At 43.4% G+C, this 19909-nt stretch overlaps 1 protein-coding gene across 1 annotated transcript in view; it reads right to left on the bottom strand.

The window, feature by feature from the left end:
• The window catches only part of CASKIN1 (CASK interacting protein 1), a 776040-nt gene that overhangs the window by 176827 nt on the left and 579304 nt on the right, over positions 1-19909 (bottom strand). The window contains exons 10-11 of the mRNA XM_078664842.1: positions 13832-13949; positions 10428-10640 (exon numbers count right to left, since the gene is read on the bottom strand). Of these exons, the coding sequence (XP_078520968.1) occupies positions 10428-10640; positions 13832-13949 (331 nt within the window). The remainder of the gene's footprint in view (positions 1-10427; positions 10641-13831; positions 13950-19909) is intronic.

Below are 19909 nucleotides of genomic sequence, written 5' to 3'. Positions count from 1 at the left end.
AAAATTAGCTTTTTATTAGAAATAGGAAAACACTTTATTTTACTGCAGTTTTAGTGAGTTAGTACTTCTAAAGGCAAATCAGTATAAGTGCAGCCTGTATCTCTAAGCACGTTTTTGAGCTGAATGCTCCCATTAAGTCCCACTCTTCCTATGGTAAACTGCATAATATGCCCTTATGTCCATTCTCAAAGTCTCTATCTATTCACCCTGAATTCCCTGGACCAACTTCCACTCCTATTTTCGGTGCACAACTCACCTCATAAGGATTTGGCTCACAGTGCTCTGCAAATTGCTGCATAGTGGCAAGCAGGTTCACAGCTGAACTATGACAAGGGTCTCAGTCCAGGCACCGCCTTGATGTCATTCTTCTCCCTGACAGTGTGATGAATCTTTGCTTTATGTAAGTTTAGGTACCAGGATTGTGGCAACAACTGTCACTGTACCTATAGACTTCTATAAACATCAATGTCCCTCAATTCAGTATAGTGTATCCAACAACTGTGTTCATGCTTTTATACTGTGATGGTCTGAAAAGCCTGCCTATAGGACCTGCATGCACAAATATGAAGACCATATCATGAACATTTTCAGCAACCATTCACAGCTCCAGAAAGGATGCACATGCTTGTTTTGCTGTAATGGTGCGGACTGCAGTACATACACTAAATTAGAAAATCTACAAGATAGTGTATGAGTTGCAGACAGTGCAGCTCAAAACATGAAGAAGCAGCCCTGTTTTAGTTTCTTAGGATGTGCAGGTAGCATGATTTGAGCAAAAACAATTACATATATCCATTCTGGGGCAGCATACAAAAGTTCAATTTAATTTCATTGACTCCATGTCAAAATGAAGTTTGGTAACTATGACACTAAAACAAGGCCAGACATTTGGCAAATTCACCTGTATAAACCACAGTGACCATATTTAATGGAAAATGCACTAGAAAACGGAACTGCTGCACAGAACACAAAGGTAAAGTGCCGTCGGCAACTCTTACTTATGCCTGGCATGACCAGTCACCCACTGCATTCAAATATGATAGTGTGACATACTTGGAATAGCAGCATCAAACACACACAAAATGTATCTAATGTCCTAAGTAGAAAATCTTCATTCATTCAATCGTTTGAAGAGAAGAGCAGCAGGAAGCAGTGTTAAATGATCACCATTACAACTGACATTTTCACTGAACTATAACGCCACTTTAACCTTTGTTTTTTTAGTGAAATAGACATGTATATCTATCTCTATCTATCTATATATGCATACATACATATGTATGTATATAAAACTATTAGTGTTTGTGTTTAGCTAATGTACTTTTTGCATATTATGTGTTTCAACATACATCACAGCTAGATATGGGCAGAATTCTAGTTAAGCCCATTCCAACCACAACTTCCTGGACTTTTACACTGGCTTTTCTTCCATATTTATAGACTGCACTAGGAAGAGAGGGGTCTCCTCTCAAAAACTAGAACCCTCCGCTGGATAGCACTGTGCATCTCTGCTTTGTACAACTCTGGCTCTCATAGACAAATAGTACAAACCTGATGGGAAAGGCCTGGAGGATCTCAGCCACTCTACCACTGCACCCGGTAGGTCCATGCCAAGGCTTTGGAAGCGTGCTGACACCTCAGGTGGAAGCAGGAAAGCAGGGCTTGCACACCCGCCCGGGGGGCCAGCGCGCGCAGTCCTGTCTCTTCATGTTTTGTGCGCTGATAGGATCCAGCTTGAAGCGCGAGCCGGCTCACAGCTGGCTCGCCAGTCCTTAATGCTTGATAAAAGCATAGTCGCGTGGACTCCGGTGCCAAGTTGGACTCAGAACAGACCGGGCCCGATGCACCGTGTGAAGATGAGATGAATAAAACAATCAGCAGATGTGCCCTGTGATGAGAGATGCGCCACTCGCGAGCGCCACGAAGAGTTAGGGCTGACGTGGCGCTACATCATCACACAATTCTGAGCCTCAGTGCAATCCCTGGAAAGGGGATTAGTTGAAAGCGGCCTCAGGATATAATAAAGCGCATTTTTTTTTAAGCATAGCCAACACGTAGTCATTCGTAATGTGTATAACTCTTCGTCAAACCGCAGGTGCCTCTCACCCTCATCATCACCAACAGGGACACAACAGCGGAGCTATCGAACATTTAAATGTGTGTCTAATTAAAAGATGGGAGTAGTATCTTTATCCCCAAGGTGGGAATTTAAAGGGCCTCAGAAAAAAACACAGCGAAAGAGAGTTAAGGGCACGCGAGTCAACTCGAATAAAAGCAGGAGGGACGTCGGCACAATAATGGGCGGCGGGCTTGGGGCAAAACCAGCGGGAGTCGCTGAGAACTTGAATACCGATAGGCTAACCAGGAGGAGGCTGGGAGCTGACGAAAAGAGATGACACAAAGCTGGCAAGAGCCGGGCTACCCTTTGCTCATGGCTATCATTTATAATCCATTCATTTGAGGCTGATGCTGCTGCTACAAAAAACAAGCCTTTCTTCCCTGATTGCATTGGCCGTGTCACAACCCAGTGATCGGGAGAGTGCCGCCACGCTGCCCGCGGCGACCCGGAAGCTCTTGGAAGCTCTTGGCCGGCCGGCCAATCCGCTCGCGGCCGACCGGAAGTCCCGCCTCCCCAGGTCCGCGAGCTGCCGGCGCATGGAGCGCCCTGCCGTCCGGTGTAGCCCGGGTCCCCAGGAGGGGGCCGGGGAGAAGGAGGAGTGTGGCGCCTGTTGCGGGGCTCCTCTGACCTGAGGGAGCCCCGATTTAGATGGAGACGCGCCGTGAGGAGCCCCGCCGGAAGAGCGCAGTTGGTGAGTGGGGCCCAGGGCTGATGTAAAGTGCGTGCGTGCCTGTTTGTATGCGTGGGGGGGGGAGTGTGTGCGTGTGTGCGCGAGGGAACGTGTGTGCACATGCGTGACTGTGTGTGATTGAGAGAGAATGCGAGGTAGCGGATAGTGTGCCTGTATGGGTGCTGTATGCCTGCGTGTGCATGCGCGCGCCTGTGTGTGTGTGTGCGTGCGTGCATGCAGAGAGGTGGGGGCTGCCTGTGTGTGAGCAAGGGCTTTGCGCATGCGCAGCGGCTTTGCGCATGCGCAGATACCAGACGCTCGCTCCCGAGGTCAAATCCGACCCTGAAAACGCTCGTAACACTTTGGTGTCCACTCTCCTGAAAACGGATCACATTAGTTGTCGAGCTGACAGCATTCATGCTTCGCATGAATGCTAACGTCAGCTCGACCTAAAAACGCTAGGCATACGAAATTTCTAGCTGTCGCACTACTGCTAGCTAAGAGATGCATAGCGATGAGATGGGGCAGCAAATGCCCCCCTAGACTAAAAGATTGGTTCACAGATATGTCTTATTGTAAGGCAACCCTAGAGACATACGCCGAAGACATTCCGCTAGCTTCGAGGCCCAGGGATTTTTGGGAACCGCTGGTTCAATATTTACAGGCGGACGCAGACACAGACTGAAACATAGCACAATACCTCGACACTTACAAAAATGTACGTAACTCACGGGACATACGTCCACTACACACACGGCTGCCGAGGGACTGAGGGTGGATGTGTGAGGTCAGTTTTCATTGTATAACTGGACACTGTCTGCCACAATGTAGAGATGTCGGGGTGTATAATGTTTTTACATAAAGGTACAGAATATATATTCCTATGTAAGATGTGCAGTATTGTATAATGAATCCGATGTATATCACTGCTGTGTAGCCACTGATTGGTGTAAAAAAAAAAAAATTAAAAAAAAACTTTTGAACTAAATCTTAAATTAAGGTAAATATATTTAATTAAAATTATTTTACTGAAGTTTAAGTTAAAACAATAAATTCCCACCTAAATAAAAATTATTTTTATTATGCATTAATAACTATTAAGTGATGTATAGATTAAATTACGATACGCTTTGTTATATTTTAATAAAAATCTTGTTATATTAAGTTATATTAAGTTTCACATTCAAAATAGGGTATTAAAATATTTTATAATTAATACACTTTCTAGATTTTTTGACAATAAATTAGAGTTATTTATATTTGAACTATTTTAAATAATTTAAGTTATAATTATTTACTGCAATGTTTTATTTGTATTCCATACCTCTATAATTTCCAAGGGAGGGTTTAGCAGTACCAGTGGTTGGCTATGTGTGGTGCTGGAATAACTACCATTATATTTGCTAACTTCCACTCGGATGTTGTTAATTAGCAAAAAGTAGTTACTCAAAAGTGTAAATTGCTAATAAATCTAAGTTACCTTTGTGAATAGGGCCCATAGATTTTGAATTGCATTTTGTAGTATATTTTGTAGTGCTTCAAAAACATACTCCAAAGTGCGATTTTTGTGATTCAGGCCCACTCCGGTAATGCAATACAGGCAAATATGGGGAGTTACATACATAGCCATAACATAGCTACTAGGCAACAGAGCACTGACAAAGGTGTCGGTGAAAGGGAATAGCCACTGAGGCAGTTACATCAATAAAAGGTACACTACTCCACTTGCAGATGGTTTGTGAGGCATTCACACGCCTTTGTGTGAGAAATATGTTATCACCCATTGGTTCTGGTTCATGATTAAATCAACAGTACAGATGATTACGCACCAGTTATCATTGGTAATGTTCAAAGTAGAATCCATCGCATTGGCGATGAGTGTATTTTTATCATGCCTGAATAAAAGCTAGAGAAGTGCGCAAAAAACAAACAACTCCCGCCCCCATGTTGCCCATGACTACCCGTGCACCTGGACAAATATATGGAAACACCAGGAAAAAGAGCGTGATTTGAGACACTCCTTCCGAAACAACCTGTCACGCCATTGTTTTAACACAATAGCAGGGCTTCGCTATCATTATGCTACACTTTACATGATCATACAAATTATTCAGAGCTTGCACTACACAAGAAAGTGACATGTTGCTACATGAATGAATATGCATTACAAACGATTAAAGGGGGCCTAAAAAGCAGCTGCTTAAAATTCATAGCTTCTCATTCAGCTGTTCTCCATAAAACTGAATATAAAAGATATTATTGCACCTGAATTTTAAGTCTTCCAATAAACAAGGACAGAAGGCACAAGCACTAAAATTCAGGATGCTATTTGCCCAGTACACACTTATCTTGGACAATGCTGGATTCTTAGGAAATCCACACACGATGCATTAAACACAAAGAATCTATGCAGTGTTTATTTACATAGCCGGTGGCTAGCCTGAAGGTCTGGCATGGATCCAATCATCCTATGCGGGCAATGGACAATCCTGAGCCTACCAGGTTTGGGTTCTGCTATTGTTATTCCAAGGATTCTAGAGCATTGCTACACCAATAACTTAAATTTAGAATCACAGACCATAAAATTGCGAAGTTCGAGGCCTCATTAAATGCTATCCTTACATTTGCTCGCTCGGTAAGCTATTTTCACACTACATTCATCAAGTGGTACTAGCAAGGCACAAAGCCACATAACCTATGGAATGGAATTCCGGGGCCTTGACAATAGCACAGAAAAGACAGTACCCCATAAAGGTGAATTTTTGGAAATGCCTGCTTATGCTCCTGAGCGGCTTCCTTGCCATCGCTTTGGAAGCTGACAATGGCCTCAGCACTTCCCTGGATAGAGGTCACCTATAAAATACGGGTTGAAACACTGGGATTTGCTTGGAAACCATCTAATTGACAAAGCTTACATATCAAATTAAAACACAATCTGGCCTGGGAGAAGGAAGCTGTATTGGTTGGCTTTCTTCGGGAAGCCTGCAATCACAGTCTGAGCCTCATACGCCACAACAAATTACCATGGTTGTAAAAAAACAACACAAAGTAAGACCTACAGCTCCTGATAGCCTTCAGCCAGTGGGCCATTCTGGTCTTTTTGATGCCTCAGATCGCGCACAGTCATACTTGATGAATCAAACAGCCACCGCGAGAGAAGGCTGGTTGCTATGGTGAGAAGGGGGTCCCTTCTACTAGGGAACAGAAACCAGTCCCACTCAACCAACTGTAGTTGTGGCCTTAAATGGAACTTCCTGCACTTGGTTGTGAAATGTTCACTGTATATAGAACTCAGAGGAAAGATGACCTTGCAAGCTGTATCTAAATAACATCTAGAGATGATGAAGAGACCATGTCTCACTTGCTCAGGGACATTTCTAAGGCAAATGGATCAATTGCTGGTAAAAAGCAGGACTGCCAAAGATAAGGCTATGGCCAACAGACACTGGAATTGGGTAGCACGATCCTACAAAAGTAAAGCTTGTCGCAAGCGACAGGGCAGGAGCCTTAATGAACTTCACTCTGCTAAGTTCTCTTTTCATAACCTTTCAATAGTATTGTTCACTGTTTGATGGCTTTATCTGTTTTTGTTTTTAATTGGGTGGCCATTTTTCCTGTGAAAGACAAGTGCTAAAAGAACTTAAAAAACAATGTAAGACATTCATATGATTTCCTTCTGGCTTGCAGGGGTTCACCTACCAAAGCCTGCTCCTACACAGCGTGCCACCGGTAACCCCTGCAGCTGAATGGCCCCATTACTCAAAAGTTAAATCAATTGTGTTCCACATTCTCCGTGAAACAAACATTTTCAACAGAGGTTTCTGGAAGCATATCTCTGTTGTTGAAGGGTGAAGGTGCATCAAGAGATGTGCAGCATCAGTGACTTTAAGAGGTTGTATTCGCATAACAAAGCGAACTCCGAGCCCTAAAGGATGACCAACAGTGAGAAAAAACTTTCAGGCATAAAGGCTGTCTTTCTTCTCTCTTTTATATTTTCCAGTTAACAATCTTCCCAGTCTTAGCACTGCTTAACCTTGCACATCTCTCTTCTTTTCTCAGTGCACTACCACAACTTTGCATCCAAAACACTGCATTGACACGTACCTCGCAACCACTGGTTAACAACAACTTCAAAGCTCAATAGTCATTCCTTTGCTTTCCCCTTTTTATCTTCTCATTTAACACGTATTATATGTAAAATGCAATCAGGTTTAATTTTCCTGGCTCTCAATCGTCCTATCTTTGAGTACTCTGGTCTAGCTTCGTCTCTGGTACATCCTTTGTTACGGGCCTTTCTGCTCATTTATTTGTCCCTAAAAAACATGTCTTAAATTTTGCCACACACTTCTCCTTCAAACTCGATCCCACTGCTTGTCTTTCTCCTCATTAATTTCTCAAAGCTGGCTTTCGTTCACTTCTCTGTTTCCATTTTCTTTACACAGTTCACAAATGTGTTCACCCTCGGCTCTCTTCCGTTTGATACTTTATCTCAATTTGTGCTAAGCACTACCGCTTGCCTTCTTCACTGCTGCTTCGCAGATTTATCTGACCTCTCCTTCCACTTTGTGCTTCTTCTTGTTTTATATCATTCTCTCTATATGCCCACAAAATTTACAACTCTGAACTAGCTGCTTTAGGTTGCTTTCTGGATGTATCTCCGGGCAAAACATAAATCTTATCTTCCACACAAGGCCGTTCCCAATAGCATTAGCCCCTCACCTTCAAAAATGAACTTCTCATTGCACCTAATGATCATTTACTTAGTATTGAACCGTTTTTATTGATTCCTGGTTCTCTGGAAAGCACATAGACTAAATCCAAGCTGCTAGATTTCGTACCCTGTCTTCATTCTGCCGTTACCTATCTGTACATTAGGGGGTTGGTGAAGTACGTAAAGAAATACTCTTATAGTATTATTTTATGTACAGTTGCATGAATTGGTGCCAAAACATCTAATATTGGAATTACATGGGAATATTATAATATTCAAATATAATTATCTTGGAAATATTGTGATAGTTGTTATTTTCGTAGGTCGATATTTGTGAACGTCATATTTTGATATAAGGTAGGACTTCCATAGTTTACTTCTGCCACTTTAGTAGAGCTGTATAACCTCCTGTCGATGGCTGTACCAGTTGTTAAAGGCCCTGAACCCGAATAATAGGCCCAAGCAACAGGCAAGGGCCTATAACGAGGGTGAGGGCCTTTAATAAACGGGTGTAACTTGAGGCAGAAGATGCTATAAGGCTAACAGAACATTCCGCCCACTGAGGGTAGAATGTTCACAGTAAAAAGGGAGAAACAGAAAGACAAACATTAGAATGTGGGAGCAGAGGGCTTCTACCAGCCATTATAAGCTACTCCATTGTCTTCAGTAGAGTTCTCAACAGTCCAATGTTTGAATATTTCTCCTTGCTGGCCTGTTATTCTTAATGGCTAGTAGCTTAAAGTTCAGTTAGGTTCTACCTCCACCAGGCTTGAAAGGTGGGTACAGGAACTCTATTTGCTTTTCCTCTTCGATGACTTCCCTATGCTCTAGGGCAGGTCTGTAAGATTCACTCTCTGGAGGCTCATCTTCAGTCATCAGAGTGTATGGATGCACTACCAGCCACTGAGCGAAGCCTAGTTCAAGTCATCCCGAGTATGACTTGCTTAAATTTGCTCCAAGGGCATTCATAGAGGTGTGTGTTTTGTGTGTCTCATGTGGTTATGTTTTCTTTTCCATTAAAGGCCCCCCAAGTCAAACAAAAACCTAAGCATGACATGCAGAATGTTCTCAGGGTTCTCCTCCACGCTGCAACTCAGCTGTGGTTCAGTGGCATAGCTATCAATAATGCAGCAGGTGACGTGGCACCAGGACCTAGGGGTGTTTGGGGCCCACTGCACAATTAGAGCTTTTTTTAATCCCTCTCGGGCCAGAGGTATTTTCTCCTCGCTCGCTTTAGGGTCCATGCCACGTTTTCTTTAGGGTCCATGGCACCATTGCTATTACACAGAAATGAATCCAGTGTTTTTGTTGTTTTCAGTAGGTACAGGTTAAGAAGTCATGACCTGCAGATGTAGCCCTGACCAAAGAGCCGGCTCAAACTGCATGTATCACACTGCTAAAAAATATAAGCAGGTTTATCCTGGGACTCCGGTGTAAAGTATGACATACACTGTGGGTGTTGAGCTGAAGAAATGAAAGGAAGTTGTTTTCTAATACAAGGGCATGCCTAGAATCATCAGTTCATGTGTATTAATGGAGGTTTTTGCCATTCAAGAGAGAAAGGGGCTACTGGATCTGCATTCAGTAATTTGATGCATAAACTCCATTCATGGCACGGTGCATCTTTCTTTCTGCACGCAGTAAGAATCAGCAGCATATGATTGCACATGGGAGAACAGCTGTGTATGTTTGGGGCAACACGGTCTACAGGAATTTAAAAAAAAACTTAAAGCAGCCATCATCCACAAGACTTGGACTTTGGCCAAGAACTTCTCTGGCAGCATCACACTCTTCTGGAACAGACTACCTGCCCAAATGTAGATAGCTCCCATAACTAAGGTCTATGCCATCTCACCGTGACCAACATGTGAGTCTCACAAACTGTCACATTTTCTAATGCCCCCATTTTATTTTGGTATCCTCAGCGAGTCTGTGTCTCCTCCACTCATAAGTGCAACCCATAATGTAAGCGTAACACTAATGTCTTCTCATAATAAATATTTCCCTTTCGCATTTAGGGTAAAACCATGTTTGAGGAGTCAATAACCCCATGGCTCTAACCTACAAAAATAAGCTGAAATAGGAACAATCTGCAGTGGTGTGTGTAGGTGAGGAGAAATGTCCACTAGGCCTGGGTGGTGAACTCCACTCCGTTAGCGTCGTTTGCAGAGTTTTCCGTAGTCTGCGAAGCACACAGAGTTGTGAACTGAAGCAGAGTTTTTTCCTCACTCACCAAAGTTAAGTTGGTGAGCATGAGTGAGGAAAATCTACAGCTAAACCACCTCCCAGGGAGATTTCTAAAGTTGGGCGGTCGCGGTTGGTCGCGTCCACTCGGGTTGAGCAACATTCCATTCATGTTGAAGAAGCTGTCGCTCAAGTAGAAAACCTACTTGAGCGGCAGAAAGAAGCAGCGCCCTCTTGTGCTGCGCATGGTGCCGCTCGTGCTGATTTTCCATCGCGGGACAAACGCCCAGCGGTAAAAATCACCACAAATGGTGCAAACTAATGCATTCCTCCGCTTGCGAAAATCCGCCCAGCTCTAGTGTGCACTGGAATCTAAAATTTGCATGTATTTCAATGTGTACACCTGAGATTATTTGTGAAACCTCAAATATATCACTGTACAAAGACATCCTAGGAGCAAGTCCAAGTTTCACAGATTTATGCATATGTTTCAGAATCAGGAACTCCTCAATCATATCAAAGGGCAAAAGTAATGGTCAATGAAACATTCACTTATTGCAGTACTCAATAGTTGCATCTGGATGAATATCTCTCACCCATCCATAAACCATCCAAGGCAGCGGGGAGGATGACCAAAAATTGCCAAACTGTAGGATGAAAATGATTAATAAACATAAAGACAACATGAAACAATATACAAAGGCCTAGAAAAGAAAATCACACTAAAAATCAGCAGGAACTACCTGGCAGGTAGCGCAGCTCATCACCCGTGCTACGGGGTCTGTGATAGCCAAAGGAACTGAAAAGAGGTTGATGGGAGTGAGGCGGCGGTGCAGGCGGAGGTGGCAGCGTGCAATGGAACGCAGGGTGTGCGTCACCGTTTATCACGGTCGCCCCGTAGGCCGTGAGCTGTATTTTGTGATACTGCTGGTGACAAACAACGGTGTTCCATGAACCTGATGATGAAACATAAATGTCAAGGGAGGGAAACAAACGCAAACAAAAAAACTGAAAATTTGACTAAAAAACACAAACTGCAGAAATCAAAGAAGATCATGAATGTCTTTTATGGACTTTGATGCTAACATGATGAGTTGTGCAAATGTGCTAAGGACGTGACCTCGGTGTCCTGAACCGTGGGAGCCTTAAGCAGTTAGGATGTTTTTGGATCAGTCTTTGTGTCAGAAGGTGTTGTGAGGATCTATGAACGGTCATCAGCACTCATGTACCTTCAACTCCTCTACATGAGATTTTCTCGAGGCACAGATTGGACGACCATTCTCCTCTATATGGCAGGCAGAGCAGCACAAACGCAGATGACAATGGCAACACACACTGTGCGGTGATTGGTTGGCCACATAGTTGGCTATTTATTTCCTTTTAGAGCAGGGATGTTAAACTTGCTATCATATTAATAGCTCACTATTGTTACATATGTTCACGCGGCTACACACTAGGGTGGGTCTCAATTTACTATATATGTAGTTTGTTGGATCCACAAAGACCATGTCGTCAAGCAACTACATTAAACACAGACAAGACAGGCACTTTAGGGTTTAGTGTAATGTACCTTGCGGAACCAGGGAGTGGGTGAAGCAGGACGCCAGCACCGCTAAACTACCAATCTGGACACCAAACCAGGAGTTAGAAGAGCTCAGTTAACAGTATTCTGATCAATTCAAGTGCTATGAAAGAAAGTAGTTTTGTAGGAAATACAAATTATATAACTAAGCGGGTGAAGCAGACACTTGGTTTTCTATTAGCATGATGGTGGTTAGAATAAAGTATGAAAACACTATGTTCTAAATGATGCATTGTAGAAAACAAGCTTTTCTGTTGCCTTTCCTCTGTGAGCTCTAATAAACATCAAAGTGCACTGCAAAGATAGTCCTACCTTGTGCTTCTGATCATTCAGTTTTCTTGTCCAATTTCTGTAAGGGCTGTGGACTACCTCGCTCCTATAAGACTGCAGTGGCTTCAATAAACAAACACCGCTACCTAACCAATCACTTTCTTGTCCATCACAGAGGGTACACTCAATGAGTTTCCTTAAAAATAAAGAGTGGAAATGCTTCAGAAGTGATAACTAACCACTCATCACTAAGCGATAGCACACCACTCATTGTAGGCAAACATACAGGGAACCTCAGAAAGATAGCACACCTGACTAAGGTGACAACCACCGCAGCACACACCTTTAAGAGGCTTCATGACATCGGAAAAAGCCACCCACTTACGCTTTTGCATCTAGAAGGACAACACATCAGAAACAACCAATCAAACTATCATCTGCAGCCCGACTCAGCAAATAGTGAGAGAAAACCAGTCAAACCCTGCCTGATTAGTTAAACTACCATATCCAGAGAAAATAACAGTATAGCATGTAGCAAAAAACAAGGTCCTGCCCCACAACAGACAAAACCACAACATGCAGAACAAACCACTCCATCTCCCATCCAAAAGAAGAAAACATGTTACCATGAGAAAAATAATAATCTATAGCAGAACAGTACATTGCTAAGAGACAACTGTCAAAACACCGTATCATACTATCATTCAAACAGTACAACCACTTTGACAGTCATTTGTGAGAAGACACCTTGTCATGGTAGGAGACAACCATGCAGGCCCTCACCTGCAGGAGGACACCCCATCGCTCGGAGTAGACAACTATTCCATCTCTCGCCTCGAGAAGAACACCACATCGCTCGCAGGAGGCAGCCACCCCAGTCTTCACCTGTAGGAGGACACCACATCATACGGAGGGGACACACACTCCAGCTCTTGCTTGCAGGAGAATAGCACATTGCTTGAGTCCTCGTCTCTGGGAGGACAGCTTGTTGCGCTCTCACGTGGCTGTACAGGACAGGCCGAAGGAGAGTAAAAGCTCACTTGCTCCACCTAACTCCTCACGTGGGCCTGGGACCACATAATGCCTCAGGCCCACCCCCAAGTTCCTTGGGTGCTAATGGGTGATGAATGCGAGGAGTGGGGTTCAGCTCAATGAAACCAAAAAATGTATATACATTCATATGCAACTAATGGAAATCCATTCCTGGATTTATCTACGACTGTCGGTTGTGATAACACCGAAGCTGCACTTTTTCTGTAGATGGGTTGGCTCTCTGAATTACATGGTGGTGGGCGGAGGTTTCAGTCGCCTCCAAGATTTGACCATGCTTCTCAACATGCATCAATGCCTGAGAGTTGCAAATCACTGAGCCCCTTTCTGTAGAAAAATAGGTGCGTGATGCTAGAAAGGAACGTGCCTAATAATAACCTATCTCATGCATGCAATACAACCTCAGCAGGTTGTTCTTAAACTTAAGGAAGCAGTACCACCAAAAACCATGAATATACCACAAAATCTCTGTTTGCAATCTATGCCTTTCCATTGCTAGGTTCCAATTTGGGTTCTCTCTTCATTTTTAGAAAGTCATAATCCAATTCTAATTATTAATATTATTTTGTTTAATAAAGGATCAGCACCATTCATTTAGGATATTCCTTGTCTGTACATAGGTATCCCATCCATGGTCTAAGGCTGCCCCTTCACATATCTTTTTAAAACTTGTTAAAGCATGGTTGCATCACATCACTGCATCTGATATAGACATATCATAGGAGAAAGACATGTTAGAACGCAATTCAAGCCTTTGAGAGAAAGACAAGAGGGGAGCGTGATGGAGGCGCAGGGACATACCTATATGCTAATGTTTGCTCTAGTACTATTAAAGATGATGTTTGTTTTTAGTGCTACTGCTGCTTTAAGAAGGATGCACAGGTATAAAGGAAAGTAGAGATCAGGTACAGAGCCTTTTGTGCATCAGCATGCAACGTAAGATTCAGTATCTTGTCTTGCACATGAGCGCTTGGCATGAGCACTTCTGGCTTGAGGAGAAAATAACAGCGTAAGAAATAATGGCTGAGCGCAAGAAGCTGTGGCCATGCTCTCAGGACCCAGGGACTTTGTTACTGACAAAAACAAACACTGGATGAGACAGCACACCAAGGCACTGGAAGAGTCCATCCACCCAGATCAATACCAATAACCTGCAATCCAGGAGTCTTGGAGTTGACCAGAGGAACAGAATGTCTAATGCATGTGAAAACAAACATCCATGTAAAATGAGAGCTCAGTATTTGCCTGTGCGCTTGCTGATGGCCTCTACCAAGCTGGAAGGGAAATAGCCGACTCGGTCGTTGCCGGTTCTGTTGTCGTGGATGCAACCTTTCCAGCGTCCATCCGGGTGCTGCTCCAGAACCTGCCAGAAGACGACAGAGAATGTCTCTTGTTAGATCCCTTGCAAGGTATAGCTTGCCTCAGCACTGGGACTGTGATCGCCGAGTTATGAAACAATAGAGTACATTCAGGTTTTCTGAACATTCATAATAATTATCAATAAGAATACTTTACATAAATTGCATTTCAATAGAGAGTATATTCCCTTTTTTGTAGTGATTCTGAAAACCAGACTCAATCTTACTTGCATTTACATAACCTTCATACATGACGTTCATATTGAATTCAGTCCACGACAAAATTCTGCAATTGGGGTACCACAATATACAATGGATGAACAATTAAAAGTAGTAAAAACAAATGCAATGGGTGATGGCTCGTATTAAAGAAATTATCTTGAGCTGCAACGGGGCAGCTGGGAGGGAAGAAGGCACCCGCTCACCCGCTGGCAGCCGGACGGCCACCCAGGCCAGTGGTGGCGCGAGTACTCCATTATAAGGATAGGGACCTGCTGCTGAACAGGGCTCGCTCCTCGGGCCCTTAAAGGGTAGTTATTAATAATGTGACATTGTTCCCGGACTACACATTCGATGTGCAGCGCAGACGAGCTTCATTCATGGAGGTCAAGAAAGCACTCCGGGATGAAGGCATCCAGTATTCTTTGATGTTCCCTGCACGCCTGAGGGTGACCATGGACGGTAAAGCATCCTTTCACGATAATCCTGAGGAGGCGCGGACCTGGCTGGAGTCTTATAGAGCTGGTTCGGGCTGCCAGCAGAGGTGCCGCGCTCACACAGGTTGCGGCGTGCTGGACGGCGTTGTCCTTGCACACAGAGACCTACAATGACTCAAACAGAGAGGGAAAGATCAGCAGCATTGCAGGCGGTCACCGAAATATCACAAGACAGAGGAGCAGCATCGATGGTGGCGACGGAATCAGAGAAGGGTTCAGGGGGGTCTGACTCAGAAGAAACGGATAGGGGAAGTGTTCAATTGCCACATGTAATGCCTGGGACAGCGGATGAGCTCGTGACGCATAATATTGTAAGACTTTTCCATGAGAACTTATGGGGAGGAGAGTCCATCGTTGGTCTCCTCCTATCCCATGGGTGTAGTTGGGATGTAGGTCAGTTGAGATGGCAAGCGCTGGAGGGCTTCTGCAATATGTGGCTCCCTCGAATCGGAATGCCTCGTGAGGGGCTGGGGATTATTCATCAATGGGGTACGACGCTGGATAATGGACCAGATCCTCTCGGCTCATGGTCGCCTCTCCTATGTTTGCTAGTTGGGTGGCTCCCTGGTAGCTACCAGAGGAGCAGTTAGTTTGCTAGTTTGGATGGGTACTAGACTCTTAGAACCTGTTCTGGGGTGGGGATGTTGGGGGTTTTTGAGGGGGGTTTTTGTTTGGGGAAGTAAGGGCCACCGGTGTGTCTACAAGGAGCGAGCAGTTATTTATAGGATTTGGAGCACAACATGGGGACGTTATCTGACTTGAAATGCATTACATGCAATATACGGGGGATACACACAATGTTGAGATGCCATAAGGAATCAAAAAGTAGTAGGGTGCGCACCCTGTAGATAAGGCTCAACTTGTGAGTTTGTTGCGTGCCCCTGGGGTATCACTCCCTGACTGGGGAGTCCAAAGAGAACTGTCAAAAGAGCAGCGACACTTCATTGAGTGCCGGCCCCCTGGGCACAGCAGTGTACACAACGTGTGTGTATTAAATCACGATTAAAAAAAATGCATGAGCAATATTTTCTGAAAAAGCATCAATCAATAAACTTTCATGTTCTTTATTGGTGATGTTCATTCAATTAATTCTGGTGCAAAATAAATTGTTCCACTAGATGACGATGTTAATTGCACATCATGATGTCAATCATTCAAAATCCCAATGCATTTCGGGCTGGGGGCCCTTCATCAGGGAAACAATCATAAAATACGAATAATGCCTGAGGGCGGACTCACACAATCAACAGTCTAATGATAGCAAGTTAATACGTGCATAGAGTCAAACACCTAATCATGGTAAAAGAGGCTAACAGTGTAAAGAGTATATCGCTAATTAGCGTGTCATAACTACCGAAAAGATTCCCGTGTTGTGTGCAGGTTAAAAGAGAAGAAATAAATCAGCATAGCAAAAGGTGGCAAGTGGATAACTGTGTACGAAACGTGATAACACAAATGTAAACGTGACGGTGTACTGCTCAAATGCACAGGCATAAAATAAACATGCTAGTGGCGATCATTACAGAAAAGACGCTTAAGAAAAGACACTCGTTGGTGCCGGCAGGTAGTGTAGCTCAACAATGTGAAACTACACCTCGCGAGCACACGGAGCGTGAATAATTAAAGAATTAAAACAAACTTACTCGAACATGCAGTCAAGCAGTCACAATGCGGTTATGTTTGGTGATTAGTAAAGCGCGTATGACGCGATGCGGAAATAAAAGGCGATGTGAAGTGCAGATATAAAAAGCGGACTTGCAAAACAATGGGCGCCATATTGTAATGGAGCAAATGAACATGAGTCACAAAAAGAAAGTGTGAAAGGAACATAAAAATGAGAGAAATCAGAAACAATGGACACAATAGGAAACGGATAATGAAAAAAAGGGATAAGGAAAAAAATGGGAACAAGAAATAAACAATGTAATCCCAAAAAATAACGAAAATATGGAGATAAAGTATATGTACCCAAATGGTGCAGAACAAATAGATCAAAGTGGAGGAGGAAACAACATAATGTATGGAATGTATAAAGACGAGTCAACCAGATAAAAAAGATAATAGAGGAAAAATGAAAATTGTGCAGAGCGTGCAAGTGGATGGAGAGAGACAGACAGGTGTACAAGGCAATGATTGAAAGAAAGATTTTTGCAAAATTAAAGATAGCAAAGGAGCTCAATGCGATCATTGAGCCCATGAGGTTTCATGGAGTGCAGATATTTGATCCAGTAATTCTCTTGTTGCAACAAATGGTTGTTATTGTTCCGGCCTTCACGTCTCTCCACCACTTCAATCAAGGCAAACTGCAGTTGACTGATGTTATGTCGATGTTCAGAGAAATGGAGTGCAATGCGGGTTTTTATCTTCCTCTCAGTCTTCCTAGTGTAAACGAGACCACACGGACATTTCAGAATGTAAATGACATTGCTGGTGTCACAGTGAGCCACAGTGAGCCAACATTCTTGAATCCGCCAAAACTAGATGTGAGAAATTCACACGCTCTGAATTACTCATTTCCAAACACAAGACTCCATCCAAACGTCCTGTAGTTGTGTCTAAATTCTCTACCTCTAGTTGTGCTTACAGAAAATCAGTCATGAAACATTGGCCTATCATAGCCTTGGAACCTGATTTTAAGAACATATTTGAAGGCTCGCCTGTCTTCGCGTTCAACCGCGGTTGCAATATCAAAGAGATCATCACCAAACCCACCTTCATCTCAACTACACAATACAAAGGCAACCTTCCATGCCACAATTACAAGAACTGTAACAATATGATATGAGGACCCACCATCAAACATCCCATGAAAGGAACTAATATCAATCTCAGATTCAACGCTACCTGTGACACCAGCAATGTCATTTACATTCTGAAATGTCTGTGTGGTCTCGTTTACACTGGGAAGACTGAGAGGAAGATAAAAACCCGTAATAACGAGCACAAGAGTAATATTTGAACTGGCAACACCAAATCCATCATTGCACTCCATTTCACTGAACATCGACATAACATCAGTCAACTGCAGTTTGCCGTGATTGAAGTGGTGGAGAGAAGTGAAGGCCGGAACAATAACAACCATTTGTTGCAAAGAGAGAATTACTGGATCAAATATCTGCACTCCATGAAACCTCATGGGTTCAATGATCGCATTGAGTTCCTTTGTTATCTTTAATTTTATTGTGTTACAATTTTAATTTTGCAAAATCTTTCTTTCAATCATTGCCTTATACACCTATCTGTCTCTCCACATCCACTTGCACGCTCTGCACAATTTTCATTTTTCCTCTAATATCTTTTTTATCTGGTTGACTTATCTTTATACATTCCATACATTCTGTTGTTTCCTCCTCCACTTTGATCTATTTGTTCTGCACCATTTGGGTACATATACTTTATCTCCATATTTTCGTTATTTCTTGGGATTACGTTGTTTATTTCTTGTTCCCATTTTTTTCCTTATCCGTTTTTTTCATTATCCGTTTCTCATTTTGTCCATTGTTTCGGATTTCTCTCATTTTTCTTTCACCCTTTCTTTATGTGTCTCGTGTTCATTTGCTCCATTACAATATGGCGCCCATTGTTTTGGAAGTCCGCTTTTTATATCTGCACTTCACATCGTCTTTCATTTCGGCATTGCGTCATACGTGCTTTAACAATCACCAAACAGAACCGCGTCGCGACTGCTTGACTGCATGTTCGAGTAAGTTTCTTTTAATTTTTTAATTATTCACGCTCCGTGTGCTCGAGAGGTGTAGTTTCACATCGTTGAGCAACACGACCTGCCGGCACCAACGGGTGTCTTTTCTTTAGCGTCTTTTCTGTAATGATCGCCACTAGCACGTTTATTTTATGCATGTGCATTTGAGCAGTACACCGTCACGTTTACATTTGTGTTATCACGTTTTGTAGACAGTTATCCCCTCGCCACCTTTTGGTATGCTGATTTATTTCTTCTCTTTTAACCTGCACACAACACAGGAATCTTTTCGGTAGTAATGACACGCTTATTAGCGATATAATCTTTACACTGTTGGCCTCTTTTACCATGATTATAGGTGTTTGACTCTATGCACGTATTAACTTGCTATCATTAGACTGTTGATTGTGTGAGTCCGCCCTCAGGCATTATTCGTATTTTGTTATTTTCAGATTGTGCCCCTGATGAAGGGCCCCCAGCCCGAAATGCATTGGGATTTTGAATGCTTGACATCATGATGTACTATTAACATTGTCATCTATTGGAACAATTTATTTTGCACCAGAATTAATTGAATGAACATCACCAATAAAGAACCTGAAAGTTTATTGATTGATGCTTTTTCAGAATATATTGGTCATGCATTTATTTGAGTCGTGATTTAATACACACACGTTGTGTACACTGCTGTGCCCAGGGGGCCGGCACTTAATCAAGTGCCGCTGCTCTTTTGAGTTGCCATAAGGTACATGCTTATTTGGTGCGTAGGGGTGCACATATAGCCTTCCTCCAGGAAACCCATATTAATCGCCTAGAAGGGCTGGCGCTGCAGTGTAGATGGAGGGGGCAGCTTTCTTGCACAGCGTACTCAGCTTTTGCTAGAGGGACACTAATATGGATTATGGCGAGGGTCCCATTCCAGATGATGCAGCACTTTGTGGATCCAGAAAGGAGATTTGTGGTGATGGCGGGATGCCTGAATGGTGTGAATGTGACGTTGTTCAGTGTATATGCCCCCAATGTGGATCAAGCAGCCTATTTGATTGGCCCGGTAAAATGGGAGGCAACTTCAATTCGATAGCAGACACCACTATGGACAGATCCCACCCCCCCCCATTGCCAGAAGCGCCCATACATAGACTTTCTAAAATCAGACGGGATTGGCAGGATAGATGGGGGCTTGTAGACGCGTGGTGCACGCAGCACCCGGGGGACCGTGACTATCCTTTCTTTTCTGCATTTCATGAATTGCATGTACGGTTAGACGCAATATTGTGCACCCCAGACATTCATGTAAAAGTGGGTCCCAGTGAATATCTTGCAAGAACACTTTCAGATCACAACCCGCTATTGCTGAAGATACACTAGGTCCAGGAAAGACCCGTTATTCCGACCTGGCGGTTGCGGCCGTAGGCACTGGAAGACCCTGTCTTCCGCGACGAGCTTGAGACGGGTATCGCTCAATACTTTCTCGAGAATGAGGGAACAGCGTCTGTGCTGGCACTGGAGTGGGACGCTTTTAAAGTGGTGGTACAGGGATTGTGCATTA

The sequence above is a fragment of the Lissotriton helveticus genome, chromosome 10 (genome assembly GCF_964261635.1).
Source record: "Lissotriton helveticus chromosome 10, aLisHel1.1, whole genome shotgun sequence".
NCBI lineage: Eukaryota > Metazoa > Chordata > Amphibia > Caudata > Salamandridae > Lissotriton > Lissotriton helveticus.
This window is presented reverse-complemented; position numbering and strand designations above follow the sequence as displayed.